Consider the following 23485-nt stretch of genomic DNA (forward strand, 5'->3'; position numbering starts at 1 on the left):
CAGCTCTGAGAAGAACTGCAATATAGATAAAGGCAGGAACTGGTGTCTAAATGCCATTGGAAGACTGTTTAAGATGTCGCTCCTAGAATTCTGGGAGTTGGAGCACCATTTGGCTTTCATTCAAGAAGCACAATGCTGTGAGTGCTACAGACAATTTTGCAGGTTAATAACTCGTAAGGATGAAAAACCACAAATGTGGAGTATGTTCAGATGCGACCTGAGTGAGTTTTCCTTGGCTTTCTTGGGTCTGCAGTCACCTGGAGTTTTCTAATCTGAACCAATCATTTCCCTTGTACTTCTGAACATTACTGATTTAAAGAAAGACTGGGGCATTCTTCAGGCTTCTGGGGTCTTTTTAGCTATTCTAAAAAAAGAACTTAGTTACTCTGAAATCCTCTGACTGAAAATCTAGTACAGTATTAAAGAATGTTGAGTCTAGAAATGTGTTTGAGTATCCAAAAGGAATAGAACTCATAGACCTTCTATGTATAAGTCCATTTCTGGCTGCCTCAAGCTTTCTTCATTTAAGCAGTATGATGGGGGGCATCATTTTGTTGTTTATTAATTTTAAATAATTGGAGTAAAACAATCCTTGCTCATCTACTGCAAATCATTCAGACTTACCTTTTACCCACCTCTGTTTCAAGGAGCCTATTCCTATTTGGCAAGACAGGAGGAAGACAGGCGGGCCTGGCGTGCTCTCGTCCATGGGGTCACGAAGAGTTGGACGTGACTAAACGACTAAACAACAACATTCCTATTTGAGTCAAATTCAAATTCTGCTCTGCAACTACCTCCTTGCGAGAAAGTATAAGAATCCTGTTTCATTATGAGTGGTTGCTGTGTTTTTGCTCAATTTTGAGTGCATTTTGACGAGCTTTAGTAGAAGTAAATGTTGCAAAACTGAATAGATTTGGATGAATAATTCTTACTACACTGTTACTTTGTAACAATGAAGTTGGCAGGAAACTTAGTTCCATGAATCAGTCCAATGTGTACTTGGCGCCACTCCACAGGTAGTTGAGCTTTGCCAAAAGTGTGGCTGCTCTAGAATCTTAATACGTATGTTACTGCCTTTTGTATAAACAAGTTCCAACATGTATCAAAGGGTCATTGGGAAAAATGTATACCAGGTGGAAGAGATGGCCATCAGAATTCTGAGAATTCTGAGAGTTTGGCTGGTTGTCCAGCTGGTCCCAGTACTGCTTGTTGAGATTGGCAGCAGCTCTCCAAAGGCTTCGGCAGAGAAGGACGTTTCATATCACCTACCTCCTGTTTCTTGTTATCAGGGACTGAATCAGGGAAGTTCTGCATTCAAAATACATACTTTTCCATTCAGCTAGCGTACCTATCTAAGTATTACACTAAGTTGCCTTCTTGCAGTCTGAAATTCCATTTAATTTGCTAACTTCCTTCAGCCTGTTTGAAAATTGATAATGACTTGGAACACTGAACTACGTTGGTCTAAAGAGGAAGTGAAATGTGGACATGGTATTATTAATGCAAAGGCTGAGTGGAAGGAATCACCAGCATAGTACAGTAGTACAGGATTACAATGCTTGTACAAATAGCAAATGTGTTTTCTTCATGGAGATCATTATTTGCACAATGGTGAAACTTGCACAAGTGGTGTGATTCTGCATCGCGGTGCTGTTGGGACTTCCCATTCAGCAGATACTCAGGAGTGGTCTGCCGTAATTAAAATTCTGCTGTGGGCATATAGCCCAGCCATTCTGCTGGATGCCTGCCCCGTTGTTTTCTTGCAACTAATGTGAAATAATTTTCTCTTCATATTGTATTGTTGTTATGTGCTGTCAAGTTGGAACCAACTTACAGTGGCCTTGGTAGAGCTTTGAAGGTAAATTAGATATTTAAGGCATGGTCTTACCAGTTCCACAGCCCCAGAGAGCTTCTGTGTCTGAGTGGTGATTCAAACCCAGGCTTCCTTAGTCCTAGTCCGGCACTCTATCCTCTACATCACATAGGGTATGTTTTAATGTTTATTTACATATGCTTTATTATCAGTTGTTTCATGTGGCCTATGTCCTCATCAAATTTGCAAATTCCCCTCGTCCTGATCTGTGGGTATTAGAAAGATCAGTAGACTTCGGAAGAACATATACACCGTGGCAATATTTTGCTCGTAAGTATTAATTTTAAAACTTTCAACATATCCTTTCAGTTTCAATAAACTGTCATATCCCAGATTATTTAAACTTCACTAGTAACCAGGGAAACCTATTAGATTCCTTTCCCTCCACATTAAAATTCTGTGAATTTTAGTCAGTTCTGGTGCGGGAAACTGACAGGCTCTCCTGTGCATGTCAGTGCTCACAAGGTGCCACTGTGCGTGTGAAGGCTTTTCTAATGCCAGCTTGCTCAGGTGTTTCCTATTACACTTCCCCCTTCTGGGTGCACACACCCAGAGTATACAGACACACACGCCTGTCTGCCTCTCTGAAGGGCTGGAGAGAGAGTGCATGTGTCTGGAGAGGGTGCCGTTTCAAAAACATTGGATTAAACATATGCATCCAATGGAATGCAAACTGCGATTTAAACATCACATGACTGCCATGTGATTAGGAGTTGATTTAACTCAATTTCACTTACAATGACACATATTCTGACCTACTGCTTTAATGTACAGAAGCCCTAAGAAGGATCAGAAACTACTATTGATCATGGAGGAAAATGGGAACTTGAACATGTAAACCCATGGTTTAGCATTATCTTTGAACCAGTTGTATGTCTCAATAACAATTTCAGTATAACATCAGATTTATCAATAATGTTTACTATCTTTTGTGATTTTTTGGGGGGGCTTTAAGGCTGCAATCAAATAAAGAATTAGGTGCACATATGTCAGTTAAATGTTACAGGTGTAGACATGCTGAACTTTGCATAGGATCTAAAAATAGGTAAAGTGGTCACCTCTTTTACAAAATTCATGTGTGGGTGATTGTTCTTTCCCAAATGGGGCTCTGCTCTTTCATTGTCCTTTCTGTCACTCACACTCATCACAACAATCAGACTCTGTATGAGACAAATGACATTGTGGTACAACTTTGTGAGAACAACAGTGGGCCTTCTAGAGGTCAAGGAGAAGATTTTCACTTACCAAGGTAGTCCTCTCTTTAGTGTGAGCTGTGGTGATAGGTTGTACATTACTGCTAAATGCTAAGGCAAGAGACTTGTTTCGAAAACATCAGAAACTGAGATAGAGGTGATGGTTATGAATTTTTATTATTGTTGTTGTTATTAGATTCTAAGGCTGACTGTTGGGAACGTTTCAGAAAGGAACCAAATGTTCGTGTTACAAAGGATGATGATGTCATTTGCACTACAGAATATTCTCGTATTATTCCTTTAGAGAATGGAGAGGTAAGTCATGGACAATAACAAAAATAATCCTATTTAGTGTTTTTTGAGTAAGGAAATAACCATGTATTCTTTTTAGCAATTATACCATAACAAATGTACAGTGTAAGACAAGAGACAGGTCTTCAAATACCAGTGAACAATCTACTTTCTATATGCACCCATTTCCCTCTTTAATCCATGACATTTGCTGTGAGCTAGATTGATGAAAGGAATTATCTAGGGATGAGTATATATGCTGGACTTACAGGCAGTTCTTCCAAGAACATGTAGAAACCTCTCCCACGAGATATCTTTCTCCTTTGTGCTATACCATCAAGTTGATTCCAACTTATTGTGATCCTAACAGGGTTTTCAAGGTTTGTGAATGGTATATGTAGGCAACAGTTATTTTCAGACCTTAAAAACTACCCCCACTTGTCCTGAGGACTCCAATGACTTTCCCATGTTGAAAAGAATCCCTAGGGAGCATCAGAACCGGGGGGGGGGGAGAATTAGGAAGCTTTACACACTCTGAGGTGTGCGAACACAATACTTGTCAATGTTTTTTCTCTATTGGAGGGGTATTTGGTAGTAATACACACACTTACTGTTGTTGATCAAGCATCCGGTCAACTCTTAAAATAGTTTGGGCTACATTCAGTTTTAGACCAAACTACAATAGACCATTAAATCAATGAGTCATGTAATTGTTGAGTTATCAAAGTTTCATTGATTCAGTGGGTCTGCTTTGTTTTGGAATAAAAATTACATTCTGGCTTGTAATTCCAAGAACCAAGTTCTGAGTTAGTGAAGCTCTTTATTCTTCAACAAGCTCTTGTTAAAAGAAGCTTTGAAGCACTTTCTCTAACCACTGGAAAAGCCTGCTCCTGCTTATGGGGAAATTCCACACAAAGCTTTGTATTTTCCTACTGTCATAAAGAGCAGTTAATTAAAAGACCTACTTTGTTGTCGGCTGTCACTTACTTCATGAATCTTTGTGCTACATCTCAGAAATAAATGTATGTTGATCAAATCCTCTAGTGTTCACTTATTTTTTAATTACATCACTCACAGATGGGTGAAGTTACTTTTGTCACCTGTACCTTCTAGAGTGCTCAAGCCAACATGGATGAAATAGGGAAGGTTCTCCCCGTCCTTCCCAGGTTACATTCCATGTATCTGAAGAAGTAGATGACAGTCTATTTGTCAATAAAACATAAAATATATTAAGCTTGAAGGTACCACAAGACTCCTTGTAAAAATATCATCACTCAATTAATCAGAATAATTGTGTTTTTACGTGTAGTATTCTCCATAATTTAGAGGGTAGCAGCACTGCATTTAGGGAGATGTAGCATGAGCTGACAGGAAGCAAGCAAAACTGACCATTGGAAAGATGAAGAACTGGCTGGGCTTATGCACAGTTGCAAAGCCCCTATTGTGCAAATTTTAGTTTTGAAAATAGGTCTGGTTGAAATGTCACCTAGTGGCCAAAATCCTATTGGGTTTACTCAGTGTATACTGAAAATTATGTAACTGGTGTGCATGGTCATTTGAGCTATCTGTCATGACCTAGGGTATACAAATATCACATGTGTACTTGACAGGCAGGCAGAAGATTGTGAAAACTTTCACACAATTTCCCTTACAAATGCAATATTGTACATCATCATCATCATCATTATTGTTGTTGTGATATTTCACAATAAGATTTTGGCCACCATGCCCCAGTGAAATAAGGATCACTTACCTCTGAGCAAGCATGCAATTGTTCTACATGTTGTTTGTGTTTTATGTGTTATCAAGTTGATTCCAACCAAGGCTGACTATAGTAGGATTTCCAAGGTATGTGAGATAATTCAGGAGTGGTTTTACCATTCCGTCCCTTCCAGGAAGTTTTCATGGCCAAGTGGGGATTTGAACCCAGGTCTCCTGAGTATTCTTGTACAGTACTCTTTTCCATCTGCCTCTACTTTCTTATGATCATTGTTATATTTAGATTTATGTATCACAGATGTTGTTGTACTACACCTAGTAATTTTTTTGGAGTTTACATTAGCTCACCCTTTGCTTTGTTGAAATTTTGTTTGCAAAAAGCAGCCCAAGACCTTCTTTGCTCATATTGATTTTTTGAAGTGTTTAGAATGGATCTCTCTCTCTCTTTTTCTCTCTCACTCTCATTAGATTGTGATATCCTTGGTAAATGGTCGTCCAGGAGCAACTAACTTCACTCACTCCCCAGCACTGAGAGAGTTTACAAAAGCAACAAATATCCGTTTACATTTCCTTAGAACCAATACTCTTCTTGGTCACTTGATATCTAAAGCTCAGAGGGATCCGACAGTGACACGCAGAGTGAGTAAATGTGATGTTTTGACAGAAAGAAAATCATACCGATATGAAGAGGCACTGCATCCATGAGATCTGCTATTCAACACCTCCTGACTTGTTGACAATCTGCAAAAATGTTTGCACAGTTTCAGGGTAACTTGTGTGGGGGAAGACATTTCTACAGTATCATTATGGGGGAGGGGAGGAGGAAACCTTGACTTTGTACATGAAGAACTATCTATATTGCATATTGTATATAGTGCTGGAGCACTCAGTGAATCTTATCCATATTGCATGTTACATAGAGGGCCACAACACTCCATTAAACTGGTTAAGACCAGTGCCACCCCCACCCAGGCTAGGGGTGGCCAGGAGGGTCTTGATTGATGTTACAGAACTGGTCTTTGTTAAAGCAAATGAATGGAATACAAAGTTCAGTGGGACATTGTGGTTGGGTGCTTGTTCTAAGTTTAGCATTTCCTCTTCTTTGACGTGATTAACCACAGGAGACATAAGATGATTAACAGAACATTTACAATCATCAGTAGGGGAAGGGTGCACAATAACTTCTGTAGGTCCAACAAAGCTGTTTAACATAGGCGAACTAGTCCATAACATAGGCAGTCCCATCTGGTTTGTTCTCTCCCTTAACATGGTGACATCCCAAATCACTAGTGATCATTTGGTGTCCTCAGTGGGGTGCTTCTTGCTGTGCATATGGTCCCACAGCATGGGTGATGTGCCCACTCTCCTTCGTGGGGTGTCTCTCCAGGGTGAAGAGGTTCTAGCCATGCCACCTTCCTCCAGGGACCCTTCCCTCTCAGGTAAACATAGACTGTCCTTTCTAACAGGTCTAGCTCCCCTAACTGCACTTCAATGCATGTTGCTCCACATCTGTATTTGTTTGTTTGTTTGTTTGTTTGTTTGACTTCTACCCCACCCATCTAGACCAAAGGTCTGTCTCCCCTGTCACTATCTCTTTCCTCTCTCTTTGGGAATGAGAATACATAAGGTTCTTCTCCCTTGTTGTTCACTCCCCTTTCCACTTTCCTCCTCTCTTCTCTCTATCCACTCCTTTGAACCCCAACAACTCAACTCTCCCGCCTTTTCTTCATACTCTGTCATCATTAGAAAACTTTCCACTATTGGCTGTTCTCCTCCCACCTTCTCTCTAGCCTAGCCTTCTTCTAGAGACATCTCTTGCATTCTCAGGGGTAAATTAAGTAACACGGTGTTGCCTCCTTCCACCTGAGATGATTGAGGGGACGGATCACTTCCAGGAACGGCCACTTTAGTCGGTTCCTCTTCACAGACATCCAGTTCTTCTCATCTCGACAGTGCACAGTGGGGCTGAATTGACACCATTAGCTTTCCATCACTCTCACTTCTTGGCTGGGCCTGAGTTTCAATCACTGGGCCTGCTTAAACTGTGGCTTAGAACCTGGACATTGTGTTAGCTTTGCAGAGTTGTTATATTGATTGATTGATTGATTGATTGATTGATTGATTGATTGATTGATTGATTGATTGATTGATTGATTGATTGATTGATTGATTGATTGATTGATTGATTGATTGGATTTCTGTCTTGCCCATCTAGACCAAAGATCTACTCTGGGCAGTTTACAAATTTAAAAATTATAAAACCAAAAACATATACGGTAGGTCCAAGATGTTAGGAGGAACATTAGGAAGAACAACCTTCAGAACATGGCCAAAGAACCCGAAAAACCCACAACAACCATGTTAGGAGGAATTTGCTTGCTCGGCGATAACTGTTCAATGTGTTCTCATTCCGATCTTTTTCAGATTGCTTTGCTGCATTGTGAAACTCTGCATATAGATCAGTTCAGCTTTTTATTCACAAATCTTGTTTCTTTTGTCTAGTACTATTACAGTATAAAAGACATCAGTGTTGGAGGGCAGTGTGTTTGCCATGGACATGCTGAGGTCTGTGATCCAAAAAATGACCCAGATCTGTACAGGTAAGAAAACTTAAATAGTCATAATGCTTTAAAAATGATATTTTATGGTTGTAAAATAATGGCTGGAACCACTGCAATTCCTTCCTTCTTTCTTTCCTCCTTCCCTACCCCCCTTGTTATCTCAGGACTAGGCCATTTAGAATGCTATTGTGTTTCTCAGATGACTGTATTTGTCAGAAAACTGGTTTGTTTTGTACTGTTTGATTTATTCTATAATTAATTTATATTATTTATATCCTGCCTCTCTCCCCATAAGGGACCCAGTGCAGCTCACAACTATTAAAACTATACAGTGGTCAACAGTTTAAAAATACCATAGGAGCTATATTAAGAACAGTTAAACATTTGTCAATATTAAAGCCAAGGTTAAAAACAAATTCTAAAATATTTTAAAAATTCTAAAATCTGTAAAATTTAATATATATTGCAGTCCTAAAGAACCTCACTTATTGCTTAAAAGCCTGTTTGCAAAAGGAGGTCTTTGCCTGACAACAAAAGAACAAGAGGGAGGGGGCAACCTTGCATCTCGGGACAGGTCATTCCAAAGCCTGGGAGCAATCACCCATAAGGCTCACTGGTGTCCTCACCAAATGACCTTGGGAAGGTGGTAGAAATGAGAGAAGAGCCTCAGCAGAAGATCTGATAAGGCTCATATGGGGTGATATGATCTTTCAAATAATAACCAGAACATATTTTTATCCTATAATGGGTATACTGAGTTTTTTTATCTGTGTACACTGGTGGAAAACATTATGCTGTCAACAAGAATGCACACACTTTCCACTTCTGTATTGGGGGAGAATGGGTTTTCATACCCAATATAATATCTGTTGTATGAATCTTTCATATCTCTATAGTGAGAGCAGCAGGCAAGGGGAGATCTCCTATCCCTGAGACAGGAAGAGAAGTGCAGACACCTTCTATCTGCTTCTTTCACCTTCCCCACAGCTGCTAGGAGAACATGGTTCTCCTAGACACATTGTTTACCTTGTTCCTGCTGCCATTGCTGTTCCCTCCATTTCACTTTTGGGAGAGCTGTGAGGAGGGCAGGACTAAATGTATATCAGTTCTTTATAGTGCCATATCAGCGATTTACTTGGGCAGCCGACCAATATTTGACGCTGAGGAATCTTCAGAGCCTGACATTTAGAAAATAGCTATCTGTAGAGAACTGTGCAAAGCAATGTCAGCTCCCTACTGTGGTATGAACTCTTGGCAGTCTGCCATCTGAGGAGGGGCAATGGCTCAGGACCACAATCATCAGGGTTCCTTCGTTTGAAGGACACTCATTTGATGACCAAGACGTATTCATTTTGGACGGAGAAGTTAGGTGGTTTGAGAGAGGGGTCAGGGAGGCCATACATGTGCATATAGAAAATCCCTCACTCAACAGGCGGAGGCCTTAGATACAATCTGTCTCCTATTTATGATGCTGCCCTTTCATCTGTCCCTAGAAAGATTAGAACCACACACACCAGAAAGGCCACTGTTAACAACCATTAATGATCCATGACAGTGAGTGGAGAAGGACTGCAGAAGTGGGATTATTCCTCACCCCCAGTAGTTTGTCCTTCTAAGTAGCCTATTCAGACTAGGGGAAAGTGAAACCAATATGGAGAATATATCAGGGATCTCCTACCAATTCTCCTCAGATTGAAGAAGCTACTTGGATGAGTAGTGAAACGTTTCATCCTAAGAAAGAAGTCCAGTTGCCATGGCTCAATTTCCAGATAACCACACCTGAATGACTGAGAATCTTTACATATATTTCAGCAGGGATAGCTTGCATGACTACACCTGCTGAAATATGGCCATCCTAAACTTTGATTTATTTATTTATTTATTTATTTGATTTTTACCCCGCCCCTCTAGACCATGTCTACTCGGGGCGGCTTTGATGAGGTTTAAGCAGGTGAACTCCATTTCAGATGACAGCCAAATAAAATTTAATAATGAAGCCAATAAGCAGGGTGGGTGTTCCTACTAAACAAAGTGAGTTGGCCATCACAAAAGACTCATGTTTAATTTTGAAGAGTGACTTGGTACCAACCAATTCTTAAGATTTGTACACATGTTAGACAGGGGAAAAGATAAAATGATCCATTCAATGGAGAACAAAGCAGGGAAATTTAAATGAGATTTACTTAAACATCCAGGTACCAATGTGAATGTCAGCACAACACTTGTGGGGAAACCTGTGATCGTTGTTGCCCTGGATATAACCAGAAACAATGGCAACCTGCAACCACTAACAGTGCAAATCTCTGTGAACGTGAGTATTATAAAATACACTTTCTCCATGTTTAGAGTAAAATAATGGTTTCCAGTCTGAAGACCTAAGATTCTTAAGGTCAATGATTACCATGAACTTGATAGAGAAATGATTTCTTTATTGTGCTCTGTGTTGGACTGTTCCAGGCATGAGAAAGCACCCCTCCCATACTTTAGGAAAACCCATTTTGTGAAAGTACAGCTGGAAAAATGTAGGTGAAGAAACTATGTGTTGTACTTTTCCATCTGGGCTTTCACAGTTGCTTGTTACTGTCAAGAATTCCAGCTATTTAATCCGTCATCCTGAGTTAATCTTTATATAAATTTGACTTTTTGTGTGCACTTACATCAGCTTTCCCTGACCTGACATTCTCAAGTTTTATTGGACTACTGCTCATAGCATCCCCAGCCATCAATTGTGCTAACTTAGGTAGATTGGGAGTTGTTTATTTGGGAGGTTCCAGGTTGGGGAAAGCTGGATTGTCTAATCTGAATAATTAGGGGAGATGAACTTTAGTCCTATTTGTACCTAAAAATAAACATTATCTTTTGCAGTGTTGGTATGAATGGTTTCTTAACAAGCACACAGTAAACAACAGTACTTTCTTTATGACCTAGCAGGGCACAGTCCTGGAACTCTGTTCAAAGGGCCTCTACCTCATCACCAAATAGTCATCCTTTGGCATCAGACATAGGAAAATGGCTTAAAGAGCAAATGCAAAGAGGCGTCTAGCTAGGCCAATAGCTTGAATCCCCACACCATTTTAGAAACCATGTAATGAATTCCTTACCTACATAAGATTATCTGGGATAGTGATTAGAATACTGGAGTGATTAAATTTTTGAGCTAGAATCTGGGAAATGCAAGTTCCAATGTCCACTAAGACACGAAACTCACTGGATGACATTGGGTCATCTCATGCATGCTGCCTTGAACTCCTGGCAGGAAAGATGGGATAAAATTGTAGCAAATAAATTTGTATAAAATAAATTCTGTTGTTGACCAGAATAAATTATAGTGGAATTCTAACTGGGCTGGCTTGTGGGAAGAAGCCTCTTCTACTCACATAAACAGTTTTTGTGATCACCCACTCTGCTGCTTCGTGATTCCTGAAATCTGCTGGTAGAGAGATCATCACATGATCTGCCAGCATAAAATCCAAAAAAAGAGGGCAGATAAGGGAGAGAGGAAGGGAGGGAGGATTCAAACTTCCTCCTTTCTAAGAAAATAGCCACTACATAGACTAGTTAGACCAAAAGTGGGGGTAATTCTAACCAATTTCCATCTTCCTTTGGCTGGAAGGGGTTGAATTCAGCACATCTTCAGCTGGTCTAGTGTAGGCTCAGCAGGTCCATAGTCATTTTGGCTGTTAGGGCTGAGCTCCAATGCAGTCATTCTAGAGGATGTCTAGAACTCCAACCAAACAATCATAAAGTGCATAACATAGAGTTGCTAGATTAGGCATCCTTCAGTCTCGAGAGACTATGGTAACGTGCTCTGAATAGAGGACTTGGAACAGTGTCTAGTGTGGCTGAGGGGGCCATTTCGAGAGTGACAATCCCTTCCACACCAAAGACAAATACAATCTGTCCCCTGTCCAGCTCCATGATTTTGTTGCTTTCTGGACTGCCTTTTTGCCTTGGCCTGCTGGACAAGTGTCTCTTCAAAATGAGAGAGGCTGTGATGCACCGCCTGCCTCCAGACTGAACGCTCAGATGTCAAGTTTTCCCATCTGTTGAGGTCCATTCCTAAGGCCTTCAGATCCCACATAACATAATGAAAGTAACATTTAAAAAATTATTATTGCAAGACATGTTCTTCAAAAAATGTATGCATCTTGCAAATATACATATATTAGAAGATACATGCACAAATCTCTACACAAATAATTATCAGAACTTTTAAAACAAAAATTCTGTGTTCAACATGAAACAAACTTTAAAAATATTACACTTGGTATGTTATATGGAACTCTGAGATGCTAATTTCACTTGTGTTCTGTTGTTAATTCATTGTTTTAACAAAATTTAACCCAACTTTTCTCTCAGCTTGCAATTGCCATGGACATGCCACTGACTGCTATTATGATCCTGAGGTTGATCGACGTAAAGAGAGCTTAAATCTCTATGGGCAGTATCAAGGTGGGGGAGTCTGCATTAACTGTCAGGTAAAATCTCTCCTCCCCATAGTTTAAAACTAAGTGAGAATTAGAAATGACATCTAGAAAATAATTGCTTAATACTGGGAAAAAAAAAAACGACCTATATTTCAGTCACTCAAGACTGGAAGCTAAGTTTTGGTCTCTGACTGTGCAACCATCTGCATAATTATACAGAAATAAGTACTAGTTGCTTGGAAAAATAAATTTCTCTATATTAAGTAGAGCTGTTTCTCAGGAAGTATCTTTAGGACTGTATCCAAAAACTATTAATCCCAAGCAATGCAGTACAAATATTATTTAATAGTGCAAAGTAGTAATGGCTTTATGCCTATAAAGTTAAACTTAACAAGCTAATAGAAGTGTTGATAAATAAAAATCTTGACTGAAGAGTTATTTTTGTAATTGGCAACCTATACTGATGACAAAAAGGTATGAGGAAAGTCATTCCAAGAACATCTTTAAAGAGGTACTTGCAAACAATGGTGTTATTGTGAATTGTGAAATTATCAAGAACATGTGACATGACATGAGATAATACAGTGTCACTAGATGGCTATACACTTAGTTTGAAGAGGTTACCCAATAAAGCCAATGATGTACAGAACATAGTCTAAAAAACAGTATTAACAAAGCCAACTTAATCAGTATAAAGCAGCTGAAGAAATGCAGTTAGATTCAAAATGAAAGTGTGGTGCATGTTGACAAACATAAGCACTTTTGAATTTGGTTGAATTAACAGTGGCGTTATAAACCTGCAATAAAAGATGAGCAGCTTTCATAAGATTAAGAAGATAGAATGCAACAATAACCTAAAACTGGCTTTGAGAATGTACTATAGTGCTAGGTATTCTTCATCCTACTGTACAGCATTAAATTGTGGACTTTCTTGTTTTCACTTCCCTGGAAGTAAAGAGGCAATTACATTGACAAATAATGCAAGAAACGCTCCATGATTAAGATGGTCTGATTGGTGTTATTTTCCACTGGCTATATAATGTACAGTACAAGTCAATGTGAATCAGCACAGAGTTCCCCTCCAGTCTGCACTCCCCCCTCCTTGAAACATCTACTTTCTTTTAAATCAAATACATTTGCATTGCCTCAGGCAATGTGATTGCTTGAGGCAATTCTGAATGGGCATTCTGAAGCTGACTCTCCCAGCTTCCTTGTTCAAGGTGGGTAGAGAGGAAGCCATGGGGTACCAGTTCCCCTCAACCGAGTACCTCTTGTCTCCAAACCACTTTATTATTATTATTATTATTATTATTATTATTATTATTATTATTATTATTATTATTATTATTATTATTATTATTATTATTATTATTATTATTATTATTACTACTACTACTACTACTACTACTACTACTACTACTACTACTATTATTATTTTTATTATTATTATTATTTTATTTTATTTTATTTTATTTTATTATTATTTTATTATTATTATTTTATTATTATCATTATCATTATCATTTAAAGGGTTTAAAACAATCACTAGTTTGCTAGAGACGAGACCAATGTGGGGGGGGGGAAGAGGGATTGAGTCAGTAAAGAGTGCGGAAGAAATTGATTGTTAAGGCAGCTCTTGGCAGCTTTGGTGGTAGCTCTTGGCAGCTTGTTAAGGTAGCTCTGATGTAGTTGTGCATCCTGAAAATCTGGAGGGACACTGTGTGGAGCTACCTTAACAAGCTACAAACAAGGCGGACGGCTGATTTGCTTTTTTGTCCATTTAGACTCCTGTGTGGTCAATTAAAGCAAACTTATGGCGGAAACCTGGGTGTCAGTTCACAGTGGATCTATTCACATACTGTATTTCGTCCTGCATAGCTGTATCCATTGAAAATAAGACATGGTGATAAGTAGGCATGTACAGAATTGTGTACTAATTTGTATTTTTTAGCCATCTGACAACAGCGATTTAGGGACGGGCAATGTGGTGCCCTCCAAAGAATTTAACCTACAATGAAAAATGTAACTTTTTCAGGCTTTCAAACTTCAGCCAAATGTGAAATTGTAGAGAAGATGAAAGAGGAACCTTTGTTCCTTAGTACTACTTACAGCTCCAGAGGATGACTGGGACATAAGATCAAAGCAAACATCCCATGCAACCATGGTGTACTTTTGATCTCATTGCTAACTGAAAGCAATTCTTGCCAACCCATAGTTGGATGTAAATAAAAGAAAAATTGTTTTTCAGGAGACAGAGGGAAGCTCTTGATTTTCCACTGGCATTTTGTGTGGAGTTTCCTTTTTGCATTTTTGCCCATGAAAGAACATGTTAGTTAAACTTCTTCTCTGAATGTCATAAAATTAGGAAAGTGACCAGATTCTTCAGGATCAGTGTCTGCCATGACTCATGCTGATTGTCCATAATTTGATTTTTGTGGAAGTTAAGCCGAGTGAAACTGCTCAGCCATTAAATCTCAGTGTAGCTGTTCCCTCCTAGAAGAAGCATATGGATTGGAATTGGCCTTTCCCATTAGTATTTATAGTAACACCATCAGAAAAGTTTGCATGGATGACAAAGTGGTGGAAATTGAGGCACAGCATACAGACCAGCATCTGTTTCTCTGGAAAACAATAGTGATCTGTGTGTTCTGTTCTCTGTATCTGTTATCGTGGTGATTAAGTCATTTCCTTGCAATAGGTCCAATTTTTTGTGGTCACAAAATTTAAATATCTCTGTAGTTCAAATAAATTGGTAGTGTGCCTTTCTTCTTTTAAAATATGTTTTGGCTTATTGGATTTGAAATGTTCTTTCAGCTGGAAAAAAAGTTTTGCAATATATGGAAACTGGAAAACTTGGTTACTGGCAAACCATCCCAGTGCAGATTAATAGGGAACCAAATGAATTTTCTCTCATCATGTACTCAAAGGCTTTCATGCCAGGATCTAATGGTTGTTGTGGGTTTTTCAGGCTGTTTGGCCATGTTCTGGAGGTTTTTCTTAACGTTTCGCTAGTCTCTGTGACTGGCATCTTCAGAGGACAAGAGCTAGAACTGTGTGTTCTGGTGTAGTGTGTGGGATTGTCGAGTATTTGTAGCTGTAGGATCAGGTTTTTGTTGATTGGGTGTTTCCTGTGATAGGGTGTTTTTGTTATGGGTGTTTTGTTGTGATAAGGGGGGGAGATGATCTGTCACTGTGATTGATGGGTGTCGTTGGCTAGTCTCTGATGATGCCGGCCACAGAGAGTGGTGAAATGTTAGGAAGAAAAACCTCCAGAACACTGCCAAACAGCCTGAAAAACCCACAACAACCATTTCTCTCGTCATCTTGATTAACTGGATAATAAATTAATAATTTAAACAGCCAATTAACAGAGAAGAATTTCGCTGATCTATTTTTTATCTAATATAATTTCATGAGTTGACTGATTTACATCATTTTTAGGGCAATGACATGTTTTTCGAGATATTGGATAGGAAAATCTGGAAATATATGTTGGGATTGAGCCATAGGAGTTGTCATTTTGGAGTCAGGAATGGTGCCAAGAATCTCAACCAAAAGGTTTAAGCTAAGAACCAAGAGCTAGGCATCAGAGCAGAAAAGGTGAAGTCAGGAAATCAAGCCAGGGAACAAGCAGATAGTCAGGAAGGCTAAGAGTCAGAAATAATTAGGAAATACTAGTATTGGATGGCTAGTGTGACTAGATAGCTGCAGTGGCTCCCTACATCAAGATGTGTGGGTTCTTGATTTTAAACAAACCCTTGTTCCTGGCAACATGAAAAAAGAAACAGCAAGAAACTAGGAAATTGCAAGTCTGCTACATTAACCTTTTCTTTTCATTGTAATAAGAGATTGAAAATAGTTTTTAAATGGCAGTGTTTATGTCTTAGCTTGTTGAAATTATGTTTATCTTGTGTCACATTTTTTTCCTTTTGCTTTATTCTACATAGCACAACACAGCTGGTGTAAATTGTGAGAAATGTGTGAAGGGTTACTATCGTCCTTATGGCATATCAGTGATGACAACACACGGATGTATATGTATGTTTGTATTTTCAGTTTTTTTCTTTTATATTTCCTTCTTAGTTATTCCCTTCCAACCCCTGTACCTTAAATGTTATAGGAAGAATTGGTCAAGTTGACGAACGTATTTTAGAATTCAACTTTAGTATATTCCTTTTGCATATAGTACTCTAGATTTTGGAGTTTCATAAAAGCCTGTTGGCAAGCTCAGCTTCTTTCATCATTGTATTATTACTATCATCATCATCTTTCCATTTATATATTAAAACTATGTTAATACTCTTACCAGGTGTCTCCTTGCCACATGGATGTTTAAGGAACTAAAGTATTTTACTTAACAACAATGACCAAACATACCGTAACAGCTTTAAGATTAACATTTATTTCAACATGAGCTTTATTAATTTCAATTCTCTGCCTCACACATGGAGTTACAGGCATAGAGTACATGGTAGTGGAAGACAAAGTAAAATAGGAAACGGTAGATAAAAATTGCATTATTGATACTAGTAATGAACTAGCACGATTAACAAGGGTGATAAACACCCAAAATATTGATTATATAAACATATAATTACATAAACTGGCAATAGATAGAATCATTAGCTTGCCTGTAAGTTGGTAGTTAGTGGTTTGGTTGTTATTCTCAAGTGTAGATGCAAATAGCATTTATTCTGAGGTTTCAGCAAAGGCAGAGCCAGGCAGCTGTTTTGGTTCTATCCCAGCAATCACACATGTTGGAATTAAACCAAAACAGAGCAATCTTACCTGCACCAAAAAGCCAGTAGCCCCAGCAGGAAACCAAAAAGGTTCGTCAATCAGGGGTAGGCTGGTTCATAATAGCATGTATGTCATGTGGTTGCGAAAAAAAAAGTGAATCAGCCCATCCCCAATCTGGAGCAAACAGAGGGACAAATGCCCATCTGATCACACCCATTGAAAAAAAGCATCTTGTTTTTACCTTTGTGCTTGAGAAAGGCTCAAATAGATTTTGTTTATGTAGAAAATCTAATTATAGTCCCAAGCATGGCTGGCTACTTCTGCTCATTCTATTTGTTTATTATATTGGATTAAGACCAAAAAAAAGTGAAGGCTATTGCACCAGCTACTATTCCTCATGGACAAAGTTACTCAGAAAGGTCGATCCATAAACCTACTAAGAAAATACGATCCAGCATGCCATCACAAGCTGCTTTAAAATGCAGGCAGGGAGCCATTACTCCCACGCCTATGATGAAACATTTAGCTATTCATACTGACATTGAGATCCAAGGAAGCAGGTTGACCGGTGACTCTCCTCTACATTAATTTGAAAGGATAGAGAGATATTACCGTAATCTGCTGTGAGGAGGAAGGCAGCACATTGTTGTGTGAAAGTAATATTAGAATTTTCAGATTATCTAAAGAAGGAAGCAAACATAAATACAATTGACTGTCATATAAATATGAATTATCTTATGGTGACACTTACTGTAGTTTTCCAGATAGAGAGTACTTGGAAGTGTTTTATCATTTCCTTCTTCTGGGGGTGCCCTGGGACTGTGCAGCTTGCCCAAGGCCACACAGGCTGGCTGCAGTCTCAGGAGGCACAGCGGGGAATCAAACTCTCACCCGCCAGCAACTATAAAGGCTATAGCCTTTAGGAAATAAATACATCCAGTTTTAAAAGGCTGTTGGAATGACACTGTTTTATTTAGCTTGCAGCTGTAATCCAGAATATTCTGATGGCTGTGAGGAAGGGTCTGGTAGATGTTACTGCAAACACAATTATCAAGGCGAGAGCTGTGACCAGTGTGCAGAGGGATACTACAGTTTCCCCTTCTGTTACCGTAAGTATTGGCAGACCTTTCAGTTTCGTCCTGTTTTTAACAAATACCCCTCTGTATCATACATTTGTTATAATCAAAATGTATCAAACTATGTGGAAAGTTGTCACTTAATCAATGTTACGTTGCTAGATAAGGCAAGGAAGTAAATCTTCTTGTATTTGCCATGTCACCTAGATAGAAAGTGCAGACATTGATGAACTTTGAGATAAAGCTGAACTTTACAATCCGTATCTCTGTTTATATCTCAGTGAGTGGTTAGTTTCATGGGTTGGGAAGCAGATGTGTGCGGGGTTCTTTTTTAAACATGCTTCTGGTTTCAATTAATTTTCTCCTCTCACTCATCTCTTTTTCTGTTGGCATTACAATACTGCATAACAACTTGGTTGTTGTTTTTTTTTGAGCCAGTGCATCTATACTGTAGCATTTACTGACAGAATGCAGCCATCACCCCTTATAAAGTGAAGAGACATTACTGAATGTTCTCCCTGCATTTTTAAAGTGGGATGCCGATGTATGGACATCGCAAGAATTTAAATGCAGGTGATGGCATGGCACTACCTTCTATCTCTGAAAGAAAATAGATGGATGAAAGGAAATATATGGTTACTGAAGCATTCCAATAGTTTTACCATCCCTTCATGAAACCTTACAACATCTGGCAATTGCTTCTTTTGCTCCAGTCCAGCTGTATGAGAGGACGATGAAGAGAAGGATGATGGAGTGCATTAGAGTGGTGTGAGTGGGTAGGAGACCAGAGGCAGTTTGAAGGAAGGAAAGATGACACATTGAGAGAATCTGAAGAAGCAGGGAAGAATGAGATGGAGGGGATAGAGTTGAGTGAAGGACAGAGACGAAGATGACAGAGGGGAGAACATGAGTCCAGAAGAGGAATTTGTGTAAAGGAAAGAGGAGAAGACGGTGGGTTGGAGGCAGGAGATTTTGGAGAAGGAAAGAGATGATTGGTGAGAAGTGGGGCAAAAAAAAGGACAGTGGAACAATTAAGGGGAAGTAAGAAACAAAACATTTTTCCTTTCCCTACAGGCCAACATATATATCAATGTAAAATAAGTTCATTGTTCCTGTTTGCATCAGGGGAACACTGAAAGTGCCATAAATCTCTATCACTCTTAAGGGACGAAATGGCATTTGCTTATTAGTTTCCCATAATTGTTTAAAGTAATTGTTACAGCTTGTGGGACCTGAATGTTCTTTTTTCCTCTCCATTTGCCCTTTTCTATCCTGTCTCTTAAAATCATCCAGTGATTTTCGACTGTGAACCACTTCGAATATCTTGGCAGAAAATTAGTATGTACTGTAAATATAGTATGCCTATTTCAATTTAAAATGTGTTTTCTCATTATTTTCTCCCATCAAAGGGAATCCTGTTCATCCCGTTCCTACTCCAAGGCCAGAAGATCCTTCAGCTGGTCATATAGTTGGTAAGTTTTTTTTCCTGTTGTGTTCATATCTTATCTTTTAATACTCCAATATCTCTCAGAGTCAAAAACCTGAAAAATATGGGCATTTTAAGGGTGAGTTTACCTAGGGAGTATCTAGTATACATATTTTTGGCCAGTTATCTGCTTTTGTAAGTGGATGCTTGAAGACTGGTGACAGAAATATGTATGCTTTTTGAATAATGAATATGTAAATGTCCCCCCCCCCCGATGGGTGTTCCAATGTCTTAATGCTCATTTTCTGTCTTGGGGTCATTTCAAAGGAAAAAACCCCTAATGCTACCAATAATTGCTTCTCTGTTGCCAGCTACAAACAGAGTTGCAATTGACAGACCATATTTCAGAGGTCTAGTACTTTGCAGAGTATATGGGAACATCTTGCTATCTTCTATCGGTGCAACAGGCTTGCAGTAAGTGTTTGTATAGTATTGCATGCTCCTCTTTTCTCATCCCTTATTGCTCCCCACTTCTTTTCTTCCTCTGACATTTTGAAGCAAGTGCTTTGGGGTACCATGTTAATATTCTGTCATGTGCGTGTGTTGGTTTGGGGTGTGTGTGCAGTTTTTAAGTAGTACAATTGCAATAATTTTTAAAAGGTAGCTTTTTAAAAGGCTGCAGCATAGGCCAAAAGTATTATAGCTATGCTTCTTTCTGAATACAGTAGAACACCCACATGTACTGTTTCAGTTACTGTAGTTTCACTTAACAGTGGCTGGCTGCAGTCTGAAATTAAAGGCAATCCCTTAATCATTTCCCCCATCTGTTTCTTTGGTCCAGGGAGTGGTGGCACATGGCTTTTTTGAGGGATGGAGATGAGTCTTTTGGCCTTTTCACACTGTGAAATTTCATGTGATCTGGAAGGTGCTTAAAAGGTCCTTATATTCAGTGCAATCTGTTTTAACTCTTGGTACCTGTCTGTAAATGCAGAACAAACAGCTAATTTGCATCTCAAGGAATCATCCCAAAAAGATTGCATGCCCTAGCCCTCAGTCAGAAAGAGACAGCCAGCATTAAAAAAGAAGGATGGATTGTTCTAAATAGAAATACAAGCAGACAGGACCTTCTTTTTCTATGCCAAACAATCCTATCAGAGAATATCATATATCGTATATCATTACTATATACCAGTGTGAACAGGCTGTAAGTTTCTTCCAATGGGATAAGTTGCTGGAGGATCAAGCTCTCCTCAGTGCCTCACTCCTTGCTTTCTGCTCGCTTGTCATTTGCATTTGGAAAACAATTCTCACTAATATTTATGGTTTCAGACATCCATGGTGTGTATGTGTTTGGAACCTGTCCTCCGTGCATGTGGGTGTCCTGCTGTAAATATTTTTATCAAATGGGCTTTAATTTCATCAGGTTTACTTGAAGGTATCTGGCCTTTGGTGAACTTAATAATGAAATCCACTCAGTACAACCCCATCCTGTCAGGTTCATAACCCCACCTGCAAACTTTCCAGCTTGATTTTGCCTGCTTGCAAGCTGGCGCTGGAACAGAAAATACAGAGCAGCCATGAGAGAAAGGAGAAAAAGTCCCAACACATCATCCATCTTCTCCAGGGACATTTCCTCTCTGTATCTGAAGCATGCATTTTTCCTGTCCACACATGCACAAAGGTTGTGCTGCTGGTCCGCTCTTCCCTTTCTTAGTAGATTTTCTACTGTAAGAAATAAGGCAGAAGTAGTGATGGAAAGAACTGGATTACAAGCAGAACATGACAATTCTGGAGGCTCTTCCATATATGAGAATAAATGGGTTTTTGTTTTATCATTAATTTAGTGTATAAGGGGATAAAAAATGGTATGAAATTAGCAACAAGGGATAGAAAATAGAATCATAGCATGTCTGTGTCCTTTGCAAAATAAGTATCCACTGAGCCACAGAGAATAATTCTAGTAGTGGCAGAGTGGAAAGAACTAGAGTTCCAGACTGAACTTATTCCATGCAGGTAACTGACTGGGAAAAGATGTTAAAGCTCAGTCAGTTGAGAAGAACTTCCAAGCAATTTATACATTGATAAGAACAATTTTCAGCCATGTGGGCTTAACATTAAGTAATAGTTCTGTGCAGTACAGAAAAAGGGAAACAAACCCACACGGATCTTTAGCTGTGTAATGTTGCTGTAAAAGCCACTGTAGTAATTGGATTTAAGTGTGTGAGTACATGCTTGTCTTTGTGGACTTGTCTATATCTCTGTATACCACAGAGGTATTAGGGAAGTTACCTTTTCCAGAGTATAATTTGCAGAATACTGCAGCAGCCTAGCCACTGGCAGGTATATTTTTGGACAGATAATCCAATTTTTTTTAACTTTTCCAATTTCTGATAAATATATCTGCACATGTGTATAGATATATAGACACTCAGTGTGATACAAGCAACCACCTGTAGAGAAGGGTGACCCCTGCTTCTGAAGAATTAATTCATCACAAGATACTCTGGATATGTGAAGACTTGTCTATTTCTTAGTATTGAAGAGCTCTTTCTTACCCTCAGTTCCTGCACCTGGAAATGGCTGTGTAAGTCCCTGAGCAATGCAGGGCTTAAGTTTTAAGAATGCTTTAGAACATGTAATGCTGTAATTGTCTGGGGCCAGCACTATTTCCCCTCCCACCAGCTTTATTATGTGCAAGGCTTTCTTTTGTCTGTGCTTTAATTCTGTTGTCTCCCTTTCTCTTTCTGTATTAGGAGGTGGCTGCAAACCAGGATTTTTTGGGCTAAATTGCCTCCGTAAGTCCACTGATACATGCCAAAGCTGTCTAGGTTCTCATTCACATGTGTTTGAAATTCCAGACTATTGGCACTTAATTCTTTTCTTAAAATATATCTCTATATATCTGCCTAGCTTGCCAGTGCCGTGGTGCAGGAGTGTTGAATCCTGACTGTGACCGAAAAACAGGTCAATGCCAATGTCGTGCAGGATTCCAAGGAGCCGCTTGTGATAGATGTGCACTAGGATATTTCCATTACCCTTTCTGTCAAAGTGAGTCTTTCATAATTTTATTTTTTAAATTATTTTTACATTGTGCTCCTAGGTTGTTTTTGTCAACTGCCTTGGGCACAAGGTAGTTGGAAAGGCAGGCTATATGTTTCCATAAGAGAGAAAGATTAGGGCATCAGACTGGCATGGCTACCTGGTGCTAAGAAACCCCAGAGCCTGAATATTTTTGAGGATTTGATTCAGTTCCAAGATGCAGCTTCACAAATGTCTGAGGGCAGACACACTTAGAGGCTCATTTCTCTCTGTTCAAAAAGATATACAGTGCCTTTTTGTCAAGAGCCTACAGAGAAAAGAAAGAAGAAGAAGAAGAAGAAAACATTGGCTTGGTAAAAGGGGAATCATAAAATATATGGACATTTCTCAGTGTCCTTCCATAAAATTACTGGAAGAAACTGAAGGGAATTTGCCTGCAATATAACATGGTGCTATTAATCATCTGAGCAGATTTAAAGGCATTTTATCCTGAAAGGAAAAAAGATTTTCCTTCACTTGCTTCTCTGGGCCACATGACATCCATGTAATGACCCACTTCTGTTGCATCCTGCTGGGCCATGTTGCAAACACAGAGGGTACAGTTCAGTCTTTGTTTCTGTCTGGCCAGCAGCAGTTGTTTGTGATACCAATGCAAGCACAACCGTGGAACAAAAACAAAAAGGCTTGGAGTGCACCCCCTACCTGAGAGAACAGCTTCTGAATCTTCTTTGTACGAATTGGCTTCCCAGTAGCTTTTCAGTGGACATGTTGTGGGCAGTGCTGGGGAACCTCTGACCCTCCAGATTTTTCAGATTCAGTCATCCAAACCCAGCATAGTTAATACTATGGGACTATAGTCACAGGTTCATTTGGTTTAGTGCCAGGCTTGCAGCTGACAAGATACCTGCAGTGACATAAATAAATCTACTTATTTAGAATTCTCCTTGTCATAATCAGTAAGTCAACTTGTGGACTGCCAAACAAGCTAAAATAAAGCAGAGGAAGAAATCCACTATCCTGCTGTAATAATTTAGTCCTGATGGTTGTTGTGGATTTTTCGAGCTCTTTGGCCGTGTTCTGAAGAAAAACCTTCAGAACACGGCCAGAAAGCCCGAAAAACCCACAACAACCATCAGATCT

The 23485-nt window shown here is 39.2% G+C and overlaps 1 protein-coding gene across 1 annotated transcript in view; it reads left to right on the plus strand.

The window, feature by feature from the left end:
* The window catches only part of LAMA3 (laminin subunit alpha 3), a 158538-nt gene that overhangs the window by 23536 nt on the left and 111517 nt on the right, over positions 1-23485 (plus strand). The window contains exons 3-13 of the mRNA XM_020785668.3: positions 2026-2143; positions 3263-3381; positions 5545-5715; positions 7579-7676; positions 9833-9948; positions 11997-12115; positions 16012-16102; positions 17782-17913; positions 19290-19352; positions 22060-22101; positions 22217-22354. Coding sequence (XP_020641327.3) covers positions 2026-2143; positions 3263-3381; positions 5545-5715; positions 7579-7676; positions 9833-9948; positions 11997-12115; positions 16012-16102; positions 17782-17913; positions 19290-19352; positions 22060-22101; positions 22217-22354 — 1207 coding nt within the window. The remainder of the gene's footprint in view (positions 1-2025; positions 2144-3262; positions 3382-5544; positions 5716-7578; positions 7677-9832; positions 9949-11996; positions 12116-16011; positions 16103-17781; positions 17914-19289; positions 19353-22059; positions 22102-22216; positions 22355-23485) is intronic.

This window comes from Pogona vitticeps, chromosome 4, assembly GCF_051106095.1.
Source record: "Pogona vitticeps strain Pit_001003342236 chromosome 4, PviZW2.1, whole genome shotgun sequence".
NCBI lineage: Eukaryota > Metazoa > Chordata > Lepidosauria > Squamata > Agamidae > Pogona > Pogona vitticeps.